General features: G+C 34.8%; 1 protein-coding gene across 8 annotated transcripts in view; it reads left to right on the top strand.

Moving 5' to 3' along the window:
- Positions 1-23,299, top strand: part of SUPT20H (SPT20 homolog, SAGA complex component) — a 46,524-nt gene that overhangs the window by 4,134 nt on the left and 19,091 nt on the right. For 7 of the 8 annotated variants that reach the window (XR_005009512.1, XM_036742867.1, XM_036742870.1 and 4 more), the window contains exons 3-16: positions 4,443-4,478; positions 6,314-6,372; positions 6,481-6,547; positions 8,051-8,180; positions 9,694-9,797; positions 10,485-10,601; positions 10,730-10,783; positions 12,288-12,427; positions 14,198-14,354; positions 14,454-14,510; positions 15,683-15,754; positions 17,440-17,597; positions 21,652-21,684; positions 22,659-22,773. Coding sequence is in view for 7 of the 8 variants with exons in the window: in XM_036742867.1 (XP_036598762.1) it covers positions 4,443-4,478; positions 6,314-6,372; positions 6,481-6,547; positions 8,051-8,180; positions 9,694-9,797; positions 10,485-10,601; positions 10,730-10,783; positions 12,288-12,427; positions 14,198-14,354; positions 14,454-14,510; positions 15,683-15,754; positions 17,440-17,597; positions 21,652-21,684; positions 22,659-22,773 (1,299 nt within the window). In the remaining variant the exon portion in view is untranslated. The remainder of the gene's footprint in view (positions 1-4,442; positions 4,479-6,313; positions 6,373-6,480; positions 6,548-8,050; positions 8,181-9,693; positions 9,798-10,484; positions 10,602-10,729; positions 10,784-12,287; positions 12,428-14,197; positions 14,355-14,453; positions 14,511-15,682; positions 15,755-17,439; positions 17,598-21,651; positions 21,685-22,658; positions 22,774-23,299) is intronic. The other variant, XM_036742868.1, reaches the window with a different exon arrangement.

Here is a 23,299-nt window from a genome sequence, read left to right as displayed (position 1 = left end):
TGGGAGGATGGTTCCTTCTACACTAATAGGGAAGCTGGGGAATGGAGCTAGAGTTCAGAGGGAAAGATAATGAGTTCCATTTGGGACATAGTGAGTGTACGACATTGACTAGACGTGAAGTTCGAGATGTCTAAAAGGCATTTGGAGTTTGGGGCAGGATGGGTAGATTTTTTGAATCATCAGCATAGAGATGGTAATTAAATCCATGGGAGCTGATGAGACCATCAAGTGACATGGTATAGAGGGAAAAGAGAAGAAGACCCAGGACAGAATCCCTAGGAACATCTATGGTTAGAGAGCATGATCTGGAGAAGGATCTAGCAAAGGAGACTGAAAAGGACTGGTCAGATAGGTAGGAGGAGAACCAGGAGAGCTTGGTGTCTTGAAAACCTAGAGTGAAAGTATCCAGGAGAAAAGAGTAATCAGTAGTTTCAAAGAGGTCAAAAAGAATGAGGATTGAGAAAAGGCCAATGAATTTGACAACTAAGATCATTGATAACTTTGGAGAAACCAGTTTTGGTGGAATGATGAGATTGGAATTTGGATTGTAAGGCTTGGTCAGGAAGTGAATGAGAGAAGAAAAATCAGAAGTATCTGTTGTCAACAGGCCTTTTCAAAAAGATTGGCCACAAAGGGCAGAAGAAATATCAGATGATAACAGAGGTGAAAGGGTCTAGTAGGGGGTTTTTGAAAATGGGAGAGACAAAGGCAAGTTTTTAGGCAGTATAGAATGAGCCAGTAGAAGAGGGAGAGATTGAAGATGAGTGATAGAGTATGGTTGACAGAGGGAGTGATCTTTTGGGGGAGACAAGATAGAAAGGGACCATTTGTTCAGGTGGAAGAGTGGGCTTTGGTAAGATGTAAGGCTACCTCCCCATGTGAGATAAAGGTTAAGGAGGAGTTAGTGGCAGAAGTCATCTTAGTGATATAAAATGGAGAAGAGGCAGCTCTTGGAAAATGACCTCAATCTAATTTGCGGGGGAGGGTTTGAGTAAAGTATGAGGTAAAGTTCTCAGTGGAGGGGAAATAGGAGTGGGGGAGTCATGGGAGGTTTGAGGAGGTTATGAAAATTGAGATAATATTTGTAAAGTACTTCACAAACCTTAAAGCATTATATAGAAATGTTAGCTATTACTATCTTAAGGTAGAGGCAGCTAGATGGTTAGAGCACTGGTCCTGGAGTCAGGAAAACCCGAGTTCAAATGTGGCCTCAGACACCCACTAGCTATGTGACCCTGGGCAAGATTTGCCTTAATCTAATGGAGAAGGCAATGGCAAGCCACTCCCATATTTTTGCCAAGAAAACCCTGTGCAGGGTCACACAGAGTCAGACATGACTGGAAGACCAAAAGATTATCTTAAAGTGTTGTTTGAACAATTCAGCTAGCAGCTGCTGTGGGGGTGAAAGACCAACGCAAGCCCAACAACAAGAACTGCCAGCACAAGTTCATTTGATCTGCTTTACTAAGAAAAGCAGTGTTAAGGGGTTAACAATCTTATTTCAGTCCAACATACAAATATCATTCACTCAGTTCAGGGACAAAAGCCAGGACCCTGAACTTAAGAGCAAACACAAACAATTACAAACATACATTATAAACAGACCAAATACAATTCATAGTTATCAAGAAACCATCAACATCTAGGTGAGCCAGGAGGCTCTTAGAGCAACTCCCCAGAGTCCTGCTCCAACACTTCTCCAGGAGTGAGAGCCTCAGCAAATAGCTCTGTTCTGTCTTTTTATACACTCTTTAGCCATCATCAAACTCATCTGAGCGACCAGAACTTAGGCTCCTACTATTGGCTCTGGTCTTAGCAACTCCCCTTAGCCCCTGAGGGCTTCACGCCCACATATCCCTAGCACCTAGATAGGGGTTTGGGCCTGGGGCTTTGCACCTGGTAAGGCTCAATCAAAGACAATTTATCATTCTAAAACAGTAAAAAAGTCCCAACTTAACTGATATTACACGTGTCTTAAAATGTATGTTCTCTGTGAGCATGGCAGCAAGTTTTTTTGTGTGACAAAAGAAATTGCATCAAAGTGCTTTTAAGTAGCCTAATCTAGTCTGAAAGTACTTTAGTAATCATGTGCAAGTTCTCTACCTTATGATTAACATATCTATATTACAGACACCTTTTTTTTTTCTTTTCTGGGTCTTTGGCATATACTAAAAAGTTAAGCACTTACTTTTTATACATAACAGGAATAGGAAAGTTTCTAGCCACATGTAGTCTTTAATTTCTGTTAACTTGAACCAAATGTTTAACCTGATGCATTTCTTCTGCCCAACTAGCTCCTCTTAGCAGTCATACTTAGTATGTAAGTATATATTTGACCTTTTTTGGAAGTAAGTTTCCATTGTATGCCCTTCAAGGGCAAGGAACCCAAACACAGGAAATATTAAGAAGCGTATTCTATTGGGTTAACTGATCACCTCAGTAGCTTCATGGGGAATTCACTCGAGGGTAAGCATTCACATTTCCTAATTTAAAACTTTCTAAAGACCATTGAAAAAGTAAAAAGAAAATGAAACTGTCCAAAGGTATAACAGCAATAACTGTTTCACTCCAGTCAAGTGGATATGTGAAGGAGGTGACCAATAAATATTGCACATGCTTACATCTCACTAGGTAGATTTGCTCTTTTGCCTTTCTAGTTGATATCACATGTAATATGAGATTCTTAGAAAGATCATGTTAAGCGAGGTTAAAGTCTTTTGTTTCAAATGCTGGAACTTAGGTTTGTAAATTTTTATATATAAAGTTACATTTGAATCTTATGGCCAAAAATACTAAAGCAAAGCATAATAATTATCAACCTTCACAAAGTTCTTTAAGGAAAACAAAACATGAAGCAGCAGAGCATCTCACATAAGCAGCATTATCTCCATTTTTACAGATGAGGAAACTGAGGCCTAGAAGTAAAGCTTGGTAATGCAGCTATTCAGTACTAGTGGGAGATTAAAACTCAAGTTTCCTCTCATTTCAGTAAAGTTTCAGTGATAGCATGCTTGCTCATTAAGCATTTGTACGTCAGGTGGCTCCGTGGTTAGAGGGCTATCCCTGGAATCAGGAAGACCTAAATTCAAATTAGGCTTCAGACACTTAATAGGTGTATGACCCTGGGCAAGTCAGTAACCTGTTTGCTTTAATCCACTGGAGAAGAAAATGGCAAATTTAATGTTTGACAAGAAAACCCCACGGACAGTACAGGGTCACGAAGAGTTGGATATGACTGAACAGCAGTCACTTTTGAGGAAACTTAGAAAAATGTGATTTCATTTAAAATTTTCTGTAGATAAGGATCCCGATTCATATTCTTAATAAAACTATGAAGTTTCAGTAGGAGTTTTTACTCTTTGTAACCATTTTTTAAAGTATAAAAACCTCGCCCTTTCAAAGTCATGTTGGCTTTCAAAGTATTTGAGATTTATTACGGTTAGTTGTTTGATAATGTGTATTCCTATAAACGTTACCTTTGGATTATAGCCCTAATTGCAATTATTAAAAATATGGAATATCACCAGGGTTCAGAAACATTACATGGGTTTCCCTAGAATTGGGAGAATTTGATTTTATCGTAGAGGGTGAGTCAGTAGATAAGTTTTTTTCTCCATATAACTTTAGAGGATGTGTTATAGTAGCCTACAAAGCTGAAGATAACCTGGCTTATAAAAAAATTTTTATGTGCTTTTTTTTTTCTTTTGCGGGGGGCAGGCAGGGCAATTGGGGTTAAGTGACTTGCCCAAGGTCACACAACTAGTATGTCAAGTGTGAAGCCAAATTTGCACTCAGGTCCTCCTGACTCCAGGGCTAGTGCTCTACTCACTACGCCACCTAGCTGCCTCTCATAAAAATTTTTAAATGAAATTAGTCTAGGAATGAGGTCTGCAGACCTAAATCTGTAATTTGTTCTCTTTGCATATGAGTTAAAGATTATGCTATTTTAAAATATTTTAGCTTCATCCATTACTATGGGACTAGAAAGAGAACATTTATGAGACTTTGTTAGTCTAGTTATAAAGACACAGATGTTAGTCTTCTCCTTCCTTTCTTGTATTCAAATGATACTTAGAAACAACAGCCTTAGGTGTTCATGGTGATAGCAAATATGTAACTTTGTGGGCAGTTTCTTTTATCCTTGTTGGCACTCACTGACATGTTTTTATTCATTCCTAGAACAAATAAAGTATACTTTAAGATAAATTTTGAAAAATTAGATTTTGTTTTTCATTTGAAAAACTTTCTAACTTTCTAACTAGGATAGATATTTGAGCTGGATAAGGGGTGGTGGTAAATTTAATACAATTCTTGGATCACCAAAAAAAAAAAAACTAAAACTAGGAATGAATGTTAGATTAAGCAGTCTTTCACTTAAATGTTTATTACATTGTTTATTGTTAAAATATTCACAAGCAAATTTTTTTCAAATCATTTTACAGCAACAAGCTTTAGAATTAGCTTTGGATCGTGCAGAGGTAAGAAATAACTTAAAATTTTGTTATTTAAGCAATTTTGCTTCAGGTGAATTGTATTGGTTGGTTCATTTTCCTTCCTTTTTAAAAAAAGTTTTTATGGATGTGTTTTGTTGTTTTTTACATCACTACACTTTCCTCCAAAATCCTTTTTCTTTCCCCTCAGAGAGCCATTCCATATAACAAATATAAAAATAAGCATAACTAATCAATGCATTTAAAAAAAAAGTCTGAAAACATGTACTGTGTACAACACTTGTGGATTTTTCACCTCACCAAAGAGGTAGAATGAGTGATGTCTTCTCGTAACTCTTTTTTCAAGTCATCCTTGTTTTTTAATTTTGCCACATTCACTTTTGTTTTTTTTTTTGTTGTTGTTTTATTTTTAACGATTTCTCTTTTCATTTACAGTGTTGTAGTCATATTTTTTTTTCTTGGCTCTGCTTACTTCCCTTTGCATCAGTTCATATAGATCTTTCCCTGATTCTCTGCCTTCATCACATACATAATTTCTTCCAGCACAGTAATATCCCATTACATTCATATACCACAATTTGTTTAGACATTTCCCAATTGATGGGCATATACTTCATTTCCAAATTTTTGCTATCCCTAAAAAATGCTGCTGTAAATAGTTTGATGAATATGGGGACTTTCTAATTATCCATGGCCTCTTTGAGGTAAAAACCTAATAATATAATCTCTAGGTCAGAAGGCATGGGCATTTTAGTCACTCTACTTAGATAATTCTAAATTGCTTTCCAAAGTATGGTTCTACTGATTAGCAGCTTCACCAACAATGCATTTGTATGCCTGGCTTCCCACATTTCCTATTCCTTTCTTTTGTCATCCTTGCCAATTTGCAGGCTGTGAGGTAATACCTCAGAGTTGTTTGATTTGTATTTTATTAGTGTTTTGGAATATTCTTTCATATGTTTGTTAATAGTTTTCAGTTACTTTTGAAGAACCTTTTGTTCAAATTCATTGTCCATTTAACTACTGGGTAATAATGACACTTGGTAGTGTGTATGTGTAGCTATTAACAGATATCAAACTTTTCAGAGAAATTTAATATAATAGTGCATTCATTTTGCTTGTGTAGAAGCTTTTCATACAATCACCACCACTCTCTGTTTTAACTTTCATAATTGCTTCTATCCTGTGTTTGGCTAAGAATGCATTTCTTATTCATAACTGTTATGTACGATCTGTGTTGGAGTCATTTTCAAGTAGGTATGTTTTTTTGGGAAAAACTTAGGATACAGTTAGAATCTAGACATGATATAATTTAAGACCTACTGTGGAAGGAAACCTTCAAACAAGGACAGTGAAAGCTTAGTAAGGTAGGTTTTACAATCGTTACAAGTCTTCTATTTCTTACTTGGTTTTTCTAATCATTTACGTTTTACGTAGTAACCCACACAGATTCGTTGAATTGAATTAAAAATTATGATGAGAAAATAATGGAAATTAAGAAGAATGTTAGCAGTTGAATATCTTAATTTCTAAATGAATAGATCATGAATATTCTAATAAAGCTCAGAAAAGTTAAGACAACTTTCTAGCAATGAAATAGATGGTAACTGGAAGTTATGAAGTATTTCTTACATCATATTTTTATAAAATAATTTTGTTGCCAATTACTACTGTAATTTAAATATTAGTGACAATATTGTACTATAGCAAATTGTAGACTTTTTTGAAAATAAGGCATAATTAAACATATATCAGAAATTTGCACATTTATGGTAAGTTTGTTGAGATGCATTTGTAATTTCACATAATTGTTTCAATCTTAACAAAAGAAATCAGTGTTTTCACAGACTTCTTTTTTTCAGTATGTGATTGAAAGTGCCCGTCAGAGACCTCCTAAACGGAAATATTTATCTAGTGGAAGGTTTGTACACTTAAAAATTTTCATTGCATAGTTTACTTAGCATCAGATGTTTTATAATCATTGTCATAGTTACATTAATTTTATAAATTCTTTTTTATTATTTTTAAGGAAATCTGTATTCCAGAAGCTATATGACTTATATATAGAAGAATGTGAGAAAGAGCCTGAGATAAAGGTAAGTAGAATTTTTCTTCATTTGGCATTATACCAATATGAAATTGGAAGAGTAAAATTATACAAGTAATGACCTTTTAATTTTTAACTTTGTTAAGAGGTACCCTTCCCTCCAGCTGTAACATAGTGTTTTCAAGGTAAATTTCAACCTGGTTGTGTAGGCTATTTTAAAGACCTTATCATCCTGGCCCTAAGTACTTAGGGCTGGCAAACATCAGGAAGGTTGTAGTTCTAGGAATATAGAAGCATATAGCAGAAAATTAAGAACTAAAACCATAGGATCAAAGTAAGAAAGTTTACCAAACCATTTCCTTAAGCTTTTTTCACTGGAAAGTAGTTGACTCCTAAGGTGATTCCTGCGCATTTAGAAAATCATTTGAATCCAAAGGTAAATTAGTAATTGATCATCTTAAAAGTGAGCAGATGGTCAGAAAGATTAGCTTTAACTTTTTTTTTTAAGTATAAAAAAGATAAGAGAATTAAAATATAGGCACTAGAAATGGTTAATCCAACTAGTAGGTAATCTAGCTAGGTCTGTTTGGGGCCAGATTCCCTAGGCCTGTGCTTTTCTAAGACTATATCTAGAGACTATACACAGGAATCAACTTGCTTTCTCAGGAAGGTATTTGTTCAACTCAGTTCCATGCTAGACTACTAGGAATTCCCTCTATGTTGCACAGAAGCATAGAAGTTAATAATTGTATGGTTTTATTTCCCAGAGGTTCTACTAAAAACTTAAGATAGTTAAAACCAAAAATAATTTGTTTCTTTCAAAAAGAAAGTTCTTGTTTTTCTTAAGTTTTCAGGATGTAAAATTCTCACAGATATTTGGTAGTTGATCATCCTGTAGTTGAAAATGGTGTTTCTGATCATCTCAGATTTTTGACCTAGATTAATACCTTTCCTAAGCATAAAAATCCAATAAAAATAATTATGTTGGTTTTGCTCTTGAATATGTTTATTTCTAAGATAAAATACTGGTGACAATTTAAAATAGCTCTTGCAATTTTTTTTAATGGGGTGAAGAGCAATTTGATTCTCATTGACTCTGAAGGCTAAGAAAATAATGCAAGAGGTACAGAAAATCATCAGAACTAGCTACTTCTAAATAATTCAAAGAAAGTGTTTTGTTATATCTTTTGCAATTTGGGGAAAGAAAAAAAATAACACTGGACTAAAACCCAGGATATTTTTCATATAGTGAATTTCAGTAGAAAATAAATGTCTTTGCAGTAGTGCTGATTTCCATTAAAAAAGGTCATTCAGATTTATACTGACCCAAATTCTCTTTGAAGAACGTGTTGCTTTATTGACATGAAAAGTGTCCCTGAGCACCTCTTTGCTTATACTCTGCCTTACTTACAGAGTTAGTTACTCTAGGAATCATATTTAACTAACTATTGAATGTTCCAGTAAGTAATCTTAGATTCATTTTTCTAGAAGAGTGCTTTATTAATCAAATAGTTTTAATGATTATTTTCATGAGCTCTGTCTACTTTTAAAGCAGAAGCTGAGACGAAATGTGAACTTGCTAGAGAAACTTGTTATGCAAGAAACACTCTCCTGTCTGGTAGTCAACCTATACCCAGGAAATGAGGGCTATTCTCTGATGCTCAGGGGAAAGAATGGTTCAGGTAAATACTATATGTATGCATCACTTGGCTTTTAGCTTTTGTCACTGGACTTGTACTCAGAAGTCTTCTAGTTCAGTATGACCTGTCAGAACTTATAGTCTATTGGTGTAGCTCTTGAAAACTCAGGTTCACCTCCACAACTCTAGGACTAGTAAAGAAATTTGCATGAGTTTAGACATTTTTTAAAAATATAGGTCATAGATTACATAATCAGTTTTAGTGTGTTGAATATTAAGGTGTGGGTTATTTTTAGAACATACGTGGGAATTGTGCCAAAAAATGTTTTCGTTTTGTACTGATTTCGAATTCCTTTTGCAGTTGTGGTACCAAGAGAATTCTGTTATGAATGGCCGTTTTGTAGATGAAATATGAAGTCATAAATATAATTCAAGTTTTATTATGATGAAATTCAGGGAGCTGTCAGCCCCTTTGTTTGATTGGAATTTTCCTGTGCTTAATTCAGTAGATGTTAAGGGTGCTTATGTAAGATATATATCATAGCCTGTCCTAAGGAGCGTAAAAGCCATTGAGATTATTGACTTCTTTTTAACCAGTAGGCAGTTACCTAGAATTTATATTGTGTTTTATGTTAATAATTCTCTTGAATTGGTATTGATTGTGACAAAATTGATCTCACACCTGTTGATCAGATATTTCCTAAGAGATTTTGTCCTTACCTTTTTTCCCTTGCCCCATACTTTTGTGCAGTTTATCATTCATTCCTTGCCCTTTATTCCATTGCCGCCATCCTAATAGAGGAATTTATTACACTCCATTCCTTACTACCCTACCCCCTCTGCTCCCCCACCAGCCATTATACCAGTTTAATTTTTCTTACATATATTTCTGGGTTGTGCCATTTCTCTTCCAAAATGTTCAGTAACTCCCTATGGCCTGCTAAGTAAATTCTTCTCCACTCCACCACCACCACCACCACCACCCCGCCGCGCGCCCCCCCCCCTGCAAAAAAAACCCCAGCAACAACATTTGAACTGTTATTTGCATGGCTTTCTTCATATGGTCTTAACTGCCCTTGTTAGGCTGCTCTTTTCTCTTGTTCTGTTGAATTTCTTCCCATCCTTTAAGCATAACCCAAATGCCACTTTTTCTCCACTTTAGTCATTGACAGTGTTCCATCCCCCATGGCACCTTATCTTGTAACTTTCCAGTGGACCTAGTGTGTAGTACATTGTATTTCATCATTATTTATTTGTACTTTATCCTCCTGTTACACTATAAGCTCTGAGAGAGTGGAGAACACATCTAATCTAAACTTTTTATCCTCCATAATCTAGCATAGTGTTGACTGAGTGGAGCCTTTTGGTTCTGTGCTAAACTATTAATTCATGTAACTTAACTGAAGAGGAACTTTAGAATCCTTTTAAATTAATAGCTTTATGTTCATTGATCTTTTATGTGTCTGCTATGTACCTTTTGGGTAAAGAGCATTTAAATTATGAAAATGTACTTTCCCTTAACTTTATTCACCAGTTTCACTTCATTTTAAATTCAGATTCTGAAACCATTCGCCTGCCTTATGAAGAAGGAGAATTGCTTGAATACTTGGATGCTGAAGAATTACCGCCTATTTTGGTTGATCTCCTAGAAAAATCTCAGGTGAAAAATGTTTCCTCTTTAAATCTCCTTTTTATTAGTCGCATATTTTCTTTGGTGGGAGGTTACATTTAATGTCTATCAACTAACTGCCTTTAGAAAGTGGAAGGAGTCACCAAACCTTACCAATGGCAAGTTGATTTGTTGTAGGATCTGGAATGGTTTTACCTTCCTGTAAGAAGGGTGAATATTGTTGACAATAGATTACTGTTTGCTGAATCTAACATAAATAGGCTGAGTCATGTGCTTCCTACCAAAATCACTGTCACATTTACCTCACCAATTAGTTACCAGTCACCTGTCAAAAAATAATTTCAGATGTTCCTAAAATGAGCATAATTTAATGTTTGGGGACATGCATTTGCATAAGCTTAAATGTTCTTGCTGCTGGCAGAGTTTTTGGTATTTATTAGACTAATATAAAGAAAGCTTATTCTCTTACCTATGACATCTATTTAACTTTTACGATAAGCACTTTTACTCTTTTATTAAACTCTGAATCTTCATATCTTTTATCTGGACTTAAATCAAGTTTTTTATTTTCTTTTTCCTAAATGAGGCAAAAAATACCAACTTGGTTTAAATGTGTTGTGCTATTAAGCATTTCACCACAGCCTCAGAATCTTGATTTCATCTCTACGAAAGTGGTATTTTCCCCCCAAAAAATGTTTTTGTCTTCTTCTTAAACAGGTTAATATTTTTCATTGTGGATGTGTCATAGCAGAAATACGTGACTACAGGCAGTCTGGGAATATGAAATCTCCAGGTTACCAAAGTAGACATATTCTCTTACGTCCAACAATGCAGGTGAGCATTTTTCTGTTAAATTCTTAAATTGTACGTTGATGTTTTAATTGCAGGTTAGTGTTTTAATTGCATAGTTTATTCCTGTGCTCATGTGTTTTTATGTAAATGTGCTATTTACTTTTTTCCAGACTTTAATCTGTGATGTTCATTCTATAACAAGTGATAACCATAAATGGACACAAGTAAGTTCAGCACTTCTTTTTTTTTCCTAAGAGATCACACACTTAAGGCATAAAGTAAAAATTATTATCATCAAACATATGAATTAATTGATACATATTCATATTTGGAGGTTATGAAACAAAATTCCTCCCCACATTTCATGTTCCGAAACAGTCCAAAGACTCTTTTGGGTTTGATTATTCTGGACATATTGGATTTACCTTCCCATCTTGAATAATTTCTAAATTAGAGATTTAATTATGGAATCTAAAATTCTCTAACTCATTAAACTTCATGATAATACTGGTTTTACACTCTTTCAAGTAGAATCTAAGTCATAGGAATAATCACTTATTTCTCAAACCTTAGAGCTAAGTTAGTCCATTTCCTTCTTTCACCCCAGCCTCCATCCCATTCAGGAAATCCCTCAATGATCCAGCCCCCTATAAAGAAAATAACTACTCAATATAGTAATTTAAATGATTCTTTCTGTGACATGTGATTATAAAAAAATCAGTAGCCATTGCATTAATGGATTTTTAGACATTTCTTCCCTAGAGAAAACAGTAACTTTCCTGTTCATTTCACAGTTTATTACAAAATGATAACTGCGTAAACAAGCTATGCTTATTTCTTTTCAAAAGTACTTGTTTAGCCATATGACTAATTAGCATTAATAAATGTCAGTTCTAGATTTAAAACTTTTGAATCACAGTGCTTTTTAAAAATACAGGATTCCATTCTAATAAAAGATTCAACAAAATACTTCATTTACTTAATGGCAGTGAAGATATGTGTGTGTGTGTGTGTGTGTGTGTGTGTGTGTGTGTGTATGTGTGTGTGCGCGCGCACATATTTACATTTACATATATACATGTACATATACATACACATATACATATTTTTTAAATAACGCTGAGTGTTTCAGTTTATGCAAGATAAATCTAGTTAGCTTAGTTTTGATAAAATTCTTAGGCACTGGCCAAATTGCCGAAGTTACATCATAAAGCAGTTCTTTTTCCTGAGCCTGTCTCTTTAACTGTAAAGAAAACAAAGTGATCTATCATCATCGTTCGTTTTGGACAAATACTTCTATTTTTTTTAAGTCTAGGCAAACTATTTCTTTTTTTAGGAGGGAAGGCAGGATAATTGGGGTCAAGTGACTTGCCCAAGGTCACACAGCAAGTAAGTGTGTCAGGTGTCTGAGGCCAGCTTTGAACTCAGGTCCTCCCCCCTCCAGGGCCGTTGCTGTACTCACTGCGCCACCTAGCTGCCCCAAGGACAAATACTTATAATATGGCTATTTTATAAAACTGTACAAATTATTATAGTTTTAGTGGAAGCCTTTTTATGCTGCCAAATCTTTGAAATCTTGTATTAAAATTCTAAAATTAAGTATTTCATTTCACTCACAACATGTTTAAAGGTACAAGGAGTGTTTAAAAGTCTTAAAAGTCTAGATTTATAATTTTAAAGTTTCAGAATGTCTCAGATGTGCTATCATTGTACGTATCTGTGTTTCAGGAAGACAAACTTCTACTGGAGAGCCAGCTTATCTTAGCCACAGCAGAACCATTATGTCTTGATCCTTCTATAGCTGTGACCTGTACTGCAAACAGATTGCTCTATAATAAACAGAAGATGAATACTCGACCAATGAAACGGTACTCATCTTTGTACTAGGATTGTATGTAGGCCTAAGGAGATTCTACCATAACTAGTGGTCCCAACTTTTGCCAGAGGCTCTTGCTATATGGATAGTGTTTTTGCTCCTGCGTGGCTCATGTGCTTTGGTTTTGACCTTTGTATTCCCAGCAATTAATTAAAAATTTCTCTGAGACCTCTTAGAATAAGTTTCCAGTTCCAGTAGTTTGAAAGCCCACTAGAGAAAAACTGAACGATAAAATGGATAAGAAAGGTTTACATATGAAGCAAAATGCTAGTTTTTTAGTTCTTATATAAACTAGTATACATTTAAAACTTTAAAGTGGTCACTGCTTCAAAGACTATATAGATTATATTTGATAAACTCAGATTTTTATGGTTACTTTTGGTAAGCCAAATAGTTTATTAAATTATTCTTTTTTAAAAAAATCTTAAATTACAGTATTCTGATTAGTGTTTCAGCTCTATATTCTACACATGCCATAAGACTGGTAGTGTTATTTACTATGAATAATTCATTCTCCCACACTGAAGCAGTTGTCTTTGTTGGCCTCTTTAGCACTGATTCAAATAGTATATGGCTTGAAAAATCTGATGCAAGACCATAACACAGCCTTCTAGTATATGGGAATAGTAATTTTTTAAAATAAATCTGTTATCTAAAGTGTTACTTTATAATTTACAACACTGAATTATGCAAGTTCAAGGAAAATAATGTAATTATTAAAGAAGACAATTATTATAAATTATACCCTTGGAAATAACTAGTAAATAAAGGTAGGAAAGTGCCTTATCTTCTGCTGGAATTCATGAATTGTTGTTTTTTCTTTTGTTTCCTTAATTTAAAGCAACATTTAAAATGATTCCTTACAGCTAATAAAGATGCTTCATCTAATTTTATTAACTGGTGTTTTTAAAACATCCTGTTTAAAATATGCATGGAATGAGCCACTTTTCTGTCCACAGCAAGTCTTTAATGAATGGACACTTCATTTAGTATGTAGGCTGCCTTAGCAAACAGAAGTGTGAAGAGCCTCCTGTGAGACTACAGTGATGAGGCCTGGAAACCTTCAAAGAAACTATATGAGTCTCAAAAGCAGAAGGCTAGAACCTTTTATTGGTTTTCTTGTGTTGATGTCCCAAGTAGTAGCTGACTTTTTCAACAACTCCACAACCAAGGACGGCCTCTGTTCTGACTAGCCTTGCGGAGATTAACATCTGTCTAGTATGTAGTGGATGGAATTTGAGTCCCACCACTGATATTTACTAGTGTTCTGCTCTAGGACAAATCACTTAGTCTTATCTGTAAGTTGAGAATGCTTGTACTTGTACAACCAGAGTTGTGAGGATAAAAGGAGATAGAAAGTGCTTTGGAAAACCTTAAAGTTCAGTATAAATGTTATTAACTGACATTGTCAGAGGTACCAACATTAATTTCCTTAGCAGAAATATGTTAATTGTTCTTTTTGAACACATTTCCTACATACAGACTTTTTTTAAACATTAAATATATGCTAATGCTGCTGGAGAGAATGAAAAACTACTTCTGAATAACACTTTTTCTGCTTTGCAACACTGTGCAAGCCTACTATTAGTGGGTTTGTTTGTTTTTTTAATTTTTAATAGGTAGTATACAAAGCACCTTTCCTGGAAATATTCATAGGTGCAGTTTTATTCAGTCTGAATTTTAGTGCCTCCTATGTGCTGTATCTATCCATTAAAGATTTCTTTCAATATTATTTTTCATTGTGAATCTTAAAACATTTTAGATGTTTCAAGAGGTACTCTAGATCTTCCCTGAATCGGCAGCAGGATGTGTCCCACTCCACAGCTCCTCCACAGCTAAGATTGCTCGATTACTTGCAGAAAAGAAAAGAAAGAAAAACAGCCCAGCAGTATGACCTCAAAATTTCTAAAGCAGGAAATGTAAGCATATTTTCTTTTAAAAGTTAATACTTATTGATAAAATAATAACCTTACCTTGTTATAGTTTCCAGGACACTTACACTGTTATTTAATTTTTAGTGTGTGGATATGTGGAAACAGAATCCCTGTTATTTGACTACACCTTCAGAAGTTGATGTAAGTTAATTAACTTATTTCTACAAAAGGTACATAAGTTTAGCTAATGCTGATTTGAAGGGTGGGGAACTTTGTATGTAAATGGTAACAATCTCTAAAAAGTAACTGCTTATTTAAAATGCTATTCTTTATATATACTCTGTGTTGTGAGGTTGTGAATGAAACAGCTTAAGATATGAAAAGACTATATACTCTTTTTGTAGGTTAAGATTAATCAAATAACTCCCAAAGTAGGCAGAATACAAACAGAGCCCCTACTCTATTACTGATTAAGTTTTTCACAATCACAACATGTAAGTGTCCTTTTTCTCTCAAGTTGATTGATTACACTCTAAAATTGACAGTTTTGGGGTAATCAAGGATAAGAGCTTTGTTGTCTATGAACCATAAGTGAATGGAAGATGATTACCTTTTGTAAAGTAATCCTATCAAACAGTACCAGTACTCGTGTCTTTCTCTTCGAAAATGATAAGGTTTAGAGTTAGAAGGAGCTAAACTGCTCATTTTTCCAGTGAAACTGAAACTTGGGTCTCTAATTCTCTCACCTATAATAAAGAGCAAGACCCAAGACTCTAGATCCAATGTTCTTTCCATTATGCTATCTGGTCTCTTTTCCTAATATGCTCATTTATAAAACTGTTATAAGAAATATGTTGAGGATAGTAATAGAGTGAATTTTATTTTTCAGTAGTTTATGTGCCTCTCTGGAAACTAATTCTGCAAAAATATGTATTTTTTAAATAAATATTGAGGACTGTATTAAGCTTGACAGTTATTTAGGTCTCAAACAAAAATTATATAAATATGGAGTTGAGTTTAATAATACGCAAATTGTAAGTCTTCACATGTTGGAACACAGTGGCAGAGAGAGAGAGAAATATCATGAAAACTATTCAGTGGTAAGAAATTTGGGGTAGGGATTGTTTTAAAGGCAAATCACTTTTCCAGAATATGTAGAGAAGTTCTAAACACTTTAAATTATATTGTTATAGTACAGTTGAATGTTACTTCATTCATCTTAAATAGCTTCTTGAACTGTTGTGCTTATTTTAAAAAGTTCTTCTATAAATTGCAGCCAAGGGGATTACTGAACTTCTTAAGCTCTTTTCCTTCTTTCAAACCTTTTTATTCATTGCTCTATGATCCAGTGTTTTGTTAATTTGACTTTTTAGGTGGAAAAGTATGCTAAAGTGGAAAAGTCTATCAAATCTGATGACTCACAGCCAACTGTCTGGCCAGCACATGTGAGTAATTGAAACCTCTGCCAATTTCTGTTTCTAATGTTTAGTGAAGATGTCCTGGAACAGAATTTATGAAATATAAAGAGTTATCTTTTTAATTTTTTATAAATTTATTTAAATTTAAATACTAAAACTTAAATACAAGAAACATACAAACTTAAATACTAAAACTTAAATAGAAAATAAGAAAAGAAAAAAAAGTTACCATGTGCACAGCAGAACATAAGAGAGGATTCCAAATATACAGCAATAAATTTCCATTTCAAGAAAGCCTGTATGATAAATACTATACGTTGTGTTCGGAGCTGTCCATCTTTTTTTATGCTTCCTTGTAAGTTTTCTTTTGTTCCCGGCTGTGCACTTTTTACTTTGTTGGTTTCCCCCCCCTTCCTCCCCTCCTCACCCCCACTCCCCCAAGAAGACTACAATTAAGCTCAGCTACACACACACACACACACACACACACACACACACACACACGTACCTATTCATATACACATACATATAGACTTATATATATTTAGATGTCTGTAATCATACTCGTATATAGACATATACATTCATATGCATCTGTATAAGACCATACTGTACTTGTTTGTCCTCTGTTTCTCTGAGGGTGGATAATATCTTCTTTCATAAGTCCAAGTCTTTCCTTATTTTTCTAAGTCCACCAACTCATCATTTCCTATACCGTAGCAATATTCCAACCTTATACTATCTAGTTATTTTAGTCTAAAATAATATTGATTAATATGGCGGACATATAGTGTAGTTTCCCTATTTTCCTCTCTTGATTAAATCTGTTTTAGCTTTAACTTTATCTGAGGTCATGATTACTGCCCCTGTTTTTTTCCTAATAAATTCTACTCAGTATCTTGAGTTATCTTTTTCAAAGTAATTGAGAACATCTGGTTTTGTAAGCTGTCATGAACTCCCAGAAAGAAAAATTATATTCTCCTACATAACTTACAGATAACTTTATTAGAAACCAGATGTTAAATGTTGATTTTTGTTTTTCTTTAAAACTGTATAGGTAGTTACTACTGTTCACTATTTAGTCTAAATTTGTGATGTACATGTCTTCTAGAATTGAACCTTGAAGAAAAAAGTTCATTATTATTAGTCTTATTCCTTAAAAGTGGGAGTTACTAGATCTTTTTAGTGGGAAGTTTCTATATTCGGTCATCCCAAGAAATTGGTGTATCATATAGTATATATACTTTTTGTATAGTAGAGAAAAAAATTACAAATAATAAAAATTAGGGTTGTCTTCAAAGGACACATGCTTCTAATATTTAAATTTTGCATTTTGTATGTCCATTACATGCATCTATAATATTTCTGTTAAGTTGGGTTCATGGAATTAAAAGTTCCACTGTATTTTCCAAGTTGATAAATTGTATAAAAAAGTACCTGTAAGTTATTTATATTGTTAGGCAAAGACTAAAAAAAAATGCCAGGTGCCATAGGAGCCATTATCCTGTTTGCCTACCAGACATTGGGGCAGGGTGGAGGGTGGAGGTAGAGGAGCAGTAGAATGAGGTCAGGAAATCATTTTAGGCATATATGGATAGTCAGAATTTGTTACAGCAGTTCTGTCCCCACTCAACTTTTCCCCTGTTTTACTATTAGTTTGGATTGATACCTTGCTTTGGAAGAGCATTATTGTGACATTTTGTCTTTTTTAGGAGATAAAAGAAGATTATGTGTTTGAATGTGAAGTTGGTAATCAGTTTCAGAAAACAAAGCTAACCATTTTTCAATCACTTGGTAATCCACTTTACTATGGGAAAATACAGACTTACCGAAGTGATGAAGAAACTGAGAGTCCGATGACACCAACCCAGTAAGTTCTGTTTAAATACACATGTATCAGCTGAATATGCAGTGAACACTTCTTGAGCTTTTATTATTTGTAAAGTGGAATTTTGGCAAATAAGATGTTTTAATTTTTGCTTTGAAATAAGACGAAATTTTAGTTATATCTTAACATTAAGGCTTGGCAAAAGCCCAGAGAGGTAATTTATTTCCTATCCTTGTGTTTAGTTAAATTTAACAAACATTTATTAAACATTTGTTGTATACAGAACTTACTTATAAGTACTGAGGGAGATAAAATTGGAGTTTACATTCAGGTTAGGAGATAACATGCATAAGTGAGTAACGTACAATGAGACATAACAGTTATATTAAAGAAGTGCTAAACCAGGTACTATTGAATTAGGTTTAAGGGTGAAGGTTGTCACCTAAAGAGAGTGAGAAAGATGGAAAGACTTCTCACTGGATTTGGCATTTGAGTCGATTGCTAAAGGATGAGTGGGAATTCAAAAGGAGAGGGAGAAAGAGGGAGTATGTGTAAAAGAATAGCATTCCAGATATAGAGAACAGTATGAGTGCAGAGGATTGCAAGGCATATTTGGAAACAATAGTCCTGTTTAAGTAAAATATTGAAGACCTGTAGAGAAAGAATTTTGATTGATAGCTGGAAAAGTAGAGTAGAACCAAATTATAAAGGCTTCAAATGCCACTCAGCAAAGTTTGAGCATTACTCAGGAGAGCAGAGGAGTGACTTGCATAAAGAAGATTATCATGACAACAAAATGAAGAATCTTTCATATTGGAGAGGATGGAACTGGGAAGACCTGCAAGGAAGCTATTGCAATCCTTCAGAAGTGTGTCAATGAGGCTCTAGAGTCTAGACTAAGGTGCTGGCAGTGAGAATAAAGCGGGAACAGATGTAGGAGATATTACACGGTAAAATCAATAACTGGATGTTTGAGAGGTAAGGGATAAGAAGAAGCAGAGATAATACCAATGTTTTAAAAATAGAGATTAAGTGAATAATGGTGGCAATGATAGAACTAGTAAAAGGAAGTTTAGGGGAGGCAAAATAAGCCCCATTTTAGGCAGTTCTTCTCAGGAGATATGAGTCTAAAGTTCGGAAGAAAGTAAGAGTTGATGATATAGGTTTGGAAGTCATCTAGATAGAAGTGATAATTGAAGCCATGATATCAAATGACTTTGTCAAAGGAGAGAGTATACAGCCAGAAGAGGTCCAAGAAACAGAACCTTGGGGTAGTATCCACCTATGTATAAGGAGGAGTAATGAAAAAAGAATACTGAGAATTACCAGGGAGAAATAGAGAATAAGGTGTGTCTGGTGTCTCAGAATCCAGCAGAGGAGAAAATTTCCAATAATAGAAAAAGAACAGCAGTGTCAAAATGATGCAGAGACTTCTAAGAGGAGAAGAATTGAGAAAATGATCATTGGATTTGGCAATTTAGGAGGCAGCCTTTGAAAAAGCAGGTTCACTAGAACCTACTTTTCCTGGGCAGACTTTGTATTACAAAGGATTGAGGAGAGCAGGTAGTGAGGAAAGAATACCTTGGATCATGTGTAGGAAACTTAAGAAATTTAGCAGTTCATCATCATTCATTGTCGTTGTCCTTTGTACTCAAAGAAGACCAAAATGGCAAGCATTCTGGTAAGATCGGGAAATTGTTGCACAATTTATAGACAGGTGGGAAGGAAGAGTGGAGAAAGAAAAAAGATTGAAATGCAGGAGGTAAAGGGGATAACTACCAGTGCAGGATCTGAAAGCAGTCAGGAGGGAAGTCCATTTCTAAAGGCCTCAGTCTTCTGAAGTAGGTGCAGAAGTCATCTGATAAAAAGTGTTGGGAGTTTGGGTTGCATTTGAGAACCTTAGAAAAGGGGATGGGAGTGGGGGAAGCTTTGAAACCGTCACTGTAGGTAATAATATAATAATAGACATTTATTTAGGGTTTTAAGTTGTACAAAGTCCTTTACTATACATTATTTCATTTGATCCTTAGAGCAACCTTTTGAAGTGGGTACTAAAAGTAGGGAATAAGATAGGGAGTTGATAAGAATTAGAGTAAAATCTCAGAGCTGGAAAGGACTCCAGAATAGCCCAACCCTGTACCCAAAGCATAAATCCTCTTTACAACATTACTAACTCAACATCTCCTAGAGTGGAATATCCCATTTATTGCAAACTCTGATATCAGGAAGTTTGTTCATATAAGCAGCCTCAGTCTACCTCTCCAACTTCTGTTCACTGTTTCTAGTTCTGTCCTCTGGGACCAAACATCTCTGATAAGTCTTCTCTAGGCTAACCACCGCTAGTGTAGCAAACATTTGGACCACTTTATCCTCTTGGTTACCTCCTTCAGGATGTGCTCTAGCTTGTTAGTGTCCTTCCAAAACCAAAAATTTTCCCCAAATCCTCAATTGCTAAGTACCAAAAGAAAGTCATAGGCTAAGTTTTGTGATATTTAGGTTAAATATCAAATTGGGGCTACAAATACCAGTTTCAGAAATAGCTAAACCTGTCCTTTCCTATATATAATATAATATTTAGGGAGAAAGGAGTCAGAAAGATTTTCCTGGAGTCAAAGATTTCTCTGCATACCCTGATACTTCTTAAATTTATTAAAGCTGGAAGGGATCTTGAAGATCTTTGGCTCTGATGGCCCACCACCACTTTACAGTTGAGGAAACTGATGCATGACATTATTTGTCCATAGTATTTATGGGCATTTGCTTGTTCTTGTACTTCAGCATTAGACTATCAGCTTTCTAGGGGCAGGACCTTTATACAGTGATGGCAATAATTAAGCCCTGAGGTGGAAAATATATCAAGTTGAGATTCAATTCAACACTGTGCCTTCTTTGTTCGAAGTACCGTGCTAAGTAATGGGAACCCATACAAAAACTACCTGCCCTCCAGGAGCTCAAAATCCACTTGTAGGAAACTTAAGTGGGAGGGGAAAGGAAGTAGATTATGCTGCTTTAGATTTCAGTTTCTCTTTTGGTGCAGCATCACCTTAAGTCTTTCTCCTTCCTGGCTTATAAACTCTTTAAGATCTTTCTTCCTGATGGCAGTTTTTTATTTTTTAATCTGTGCCATCACCACTCTTTTCCTCAGCCTTTCTTCTTCTGTTTCATCACCAGTGTTCTAGTTTCACTTTTTAAGCAGAAGTAAGGACCCAAAAGAAATAATGCATCATAAATTTGTAGTAAGTGAAATCACCTCAGTTACGTGATTTTTCTCCCTGGGCAATGAAATCAAATGGTAAGACTTAACCAAAAATGTGTTTTAGGAAAGTGGACATACCAGGAGGTCATAGAGATGTAGACTCCAAAGAAATAGTTAGTTGAAACTTTAAAACCTAAGTATAACAGCAAATGAAATGAGTTAGGAAGGTAAACTTGAGAAAATAAATGAGTGCAGTATTAGACAAAAAGAGGGCGAAAAGCAACAGAACACAGGGCTCATGTGATTATCAGAACATTGTGAAATTTCTTTTGGAAGTTACCTGCCACATGTTCTGGTGGTTGAAATCAGCGGCTAAAGTTTGCCAACCAATTAAAAAGGTTTACCTGGCTAAACAGGATAGAGTGCTTTACCCCAATTCAGGAAATTTCACTGCATGTAGTTTGAGAGTCTAAATTCCTTGAACATTATTCTCAGTTACTTGACTTCAGATACCTTAGATACCTTAGGTACCTTCAGGTACCTTAGATAACTAATCTAATGTAAAACCCTATTTTATATTATCCTGGTAATTTTTTTTTGAGGGGGGACTGCAGGGCAATTGGGGTTAAGTGACTTGACCAAGGTCACACAGCTAGTAAGTTTGTCAAGTGTCTGAGGCAGGATTTGAACTCAGGTCCTCCTGACTCCAGGGCCGGTGCTCTACTCACTTTGCCACCTAGCTGCCCCTTATCCTGGTAATTTTAAAAATCATGGTTTGCATAGAATTACATTTTTCTACTATAACTTGTTGAAGTTTAGTTCTGGATCTGGAGTTTTCCACAGCTATCCATCTTATTGCTACAGGAAATGACTCATGTGAATTTTTTTTTGATACTTCAGGTTCCTTATTGGATCAAAGACTGACGCTGAAAGGTAAAAAATTCAGATCTTGTTTTCTGCTTGTTTTTTATTGAGGAAAAAGCACAGAATCAATCCAAAAGGGAATAAATCTTCATGGTATAGTACAAAGTGCACTACCAGTCAGGAACAGAAAATCTACATTCTTTCTGGTCCCTATTCTGTTAGTAGCTAGCTGTATGATTTAGGCCAGGAGTGGGGAAACCTGCGGCCTTGAGGCCCATATGTAGCCCTCTAGGCCTTCAAGTGCAGCCCTTTGATTCAATCCAAACTTCACAGAAGAAATCCCCATAATAAAAGGATTTGTTCTGTAAGACTTGGACTCAGTCCAAAGGCTGCACCGAAGGACCTAGAAGGCCACGTTGTGTCCTTGAGGCCATGGGTTCCCCCACCCTAGATTGAGGCAGTCAAATCACCTCTCTGAGCTTCAGTTTCCTCATTTATAAAATGAGCGTGTTGAATTAGATGAAGTCTGTGATCCTTCAGTGATCTAAAATTATGATTCTGCAAATACCTAAAATGTAATCTTTTTTTCCTTTCATTTTTTTAGCTAGTGAATGGATAATGCTAAGCAAGCCTTCGGTAGGAAGGTAGTTTTCAATCATTTTATCTAACAAAAGTAATTTTAGCTGGCTAAAAATTGGATTAAAAAGGCTATAAATAACACGTGCTTTTATGATGGCTTTTGGTTAACCTACAAAATAGATTCCAAAGCCATTTTTAGCATGTAAAGATCAGATGCTTACTTTGTCATTATGGGAAATTTAGTTGGTATGAATTGGGCCTGCGTTGGTCATTTTTGGTGAATGTGGGAACTTGGTTGTATACCATTTAGAATATACAGAAAAACTGAAAAATGGAGTAATTTTGCCAAGGTCATGCCTATTCACAGAGAAACATTTTCATGGAATTTTTGTTACCATTCAGTGCGTCTATAATGAGTTCATTTGAAGCAATAGCAAAAAATTATTTTTTCATATATGTTTCAGAATAATTAATCAGTACCAAGAGTTGATTCAGAATGAAGCTAAATGTCCAGTGAAGATGTCCCACTCAAGTGGATCTGGCAATCTTAGTCAACTTTCTCCAGGGAAAGAAATGGAAGTAAGCTTGATCAATGTTATTTTCTTATTAATAATCCAACCAGGACAGTGAGGATGATTCTTTTCTTTTTAAAAATGTTAGGTTTCTTTTGCCACTTCATGTACACGATAATTCATAGATCTTGATCTCAGCCAAGCTACAAACTCTTACTATCCTTTAATTTTTAGTTCTCTATTTAATAGAATGACTTTAAAATTGCTTAAGGGTTCTTATCTTGTAAAAACTGATAGTATCACTATAAAGAATTAAAAGAACAGCCTAACCTATTATCAAATTTTAAGATTCCTTTAGCATTCCACATAAATTCCTTAGTGTCTATAATGCCTTTTTAAGTGCCTTATAAATGGTCGATTAAGCTTTTCATTGTGGCATAGAGTTCTTCTTAGTATATTCTGTATTTTTCTATTACATTTTTCACTTTTTAGCCTTAGTAAACTATAATATTGGGAATTTTTTGGTCATTCATTGTTTACTGTATTTGGTAACTTTCATATTTAGAAGCAAATTTCCCTAGTGGCACATATCT

Source organism: Trichosurus vulpecula, chromosome 2, assembly GCF_011100635.1.
Source record: "Trichosurus vulpecula isolate mTriVul1 chromosome 2, mTriVul1.pri, whole genome shotgun sequence".
In the NCBI taxonomy this organism is placed as follows: Eukaryota; Metazoa; Chordata; class Mammalia; order Diprotodontia; family Phalangeridae; genus Trichosurus; species Trichosurus vulpecula.
The sequence above is the reverse complement of the archived record's forward strand: the minus strand, read 5'-3'. Positions and strand labels throughout refer to the sequence as shown.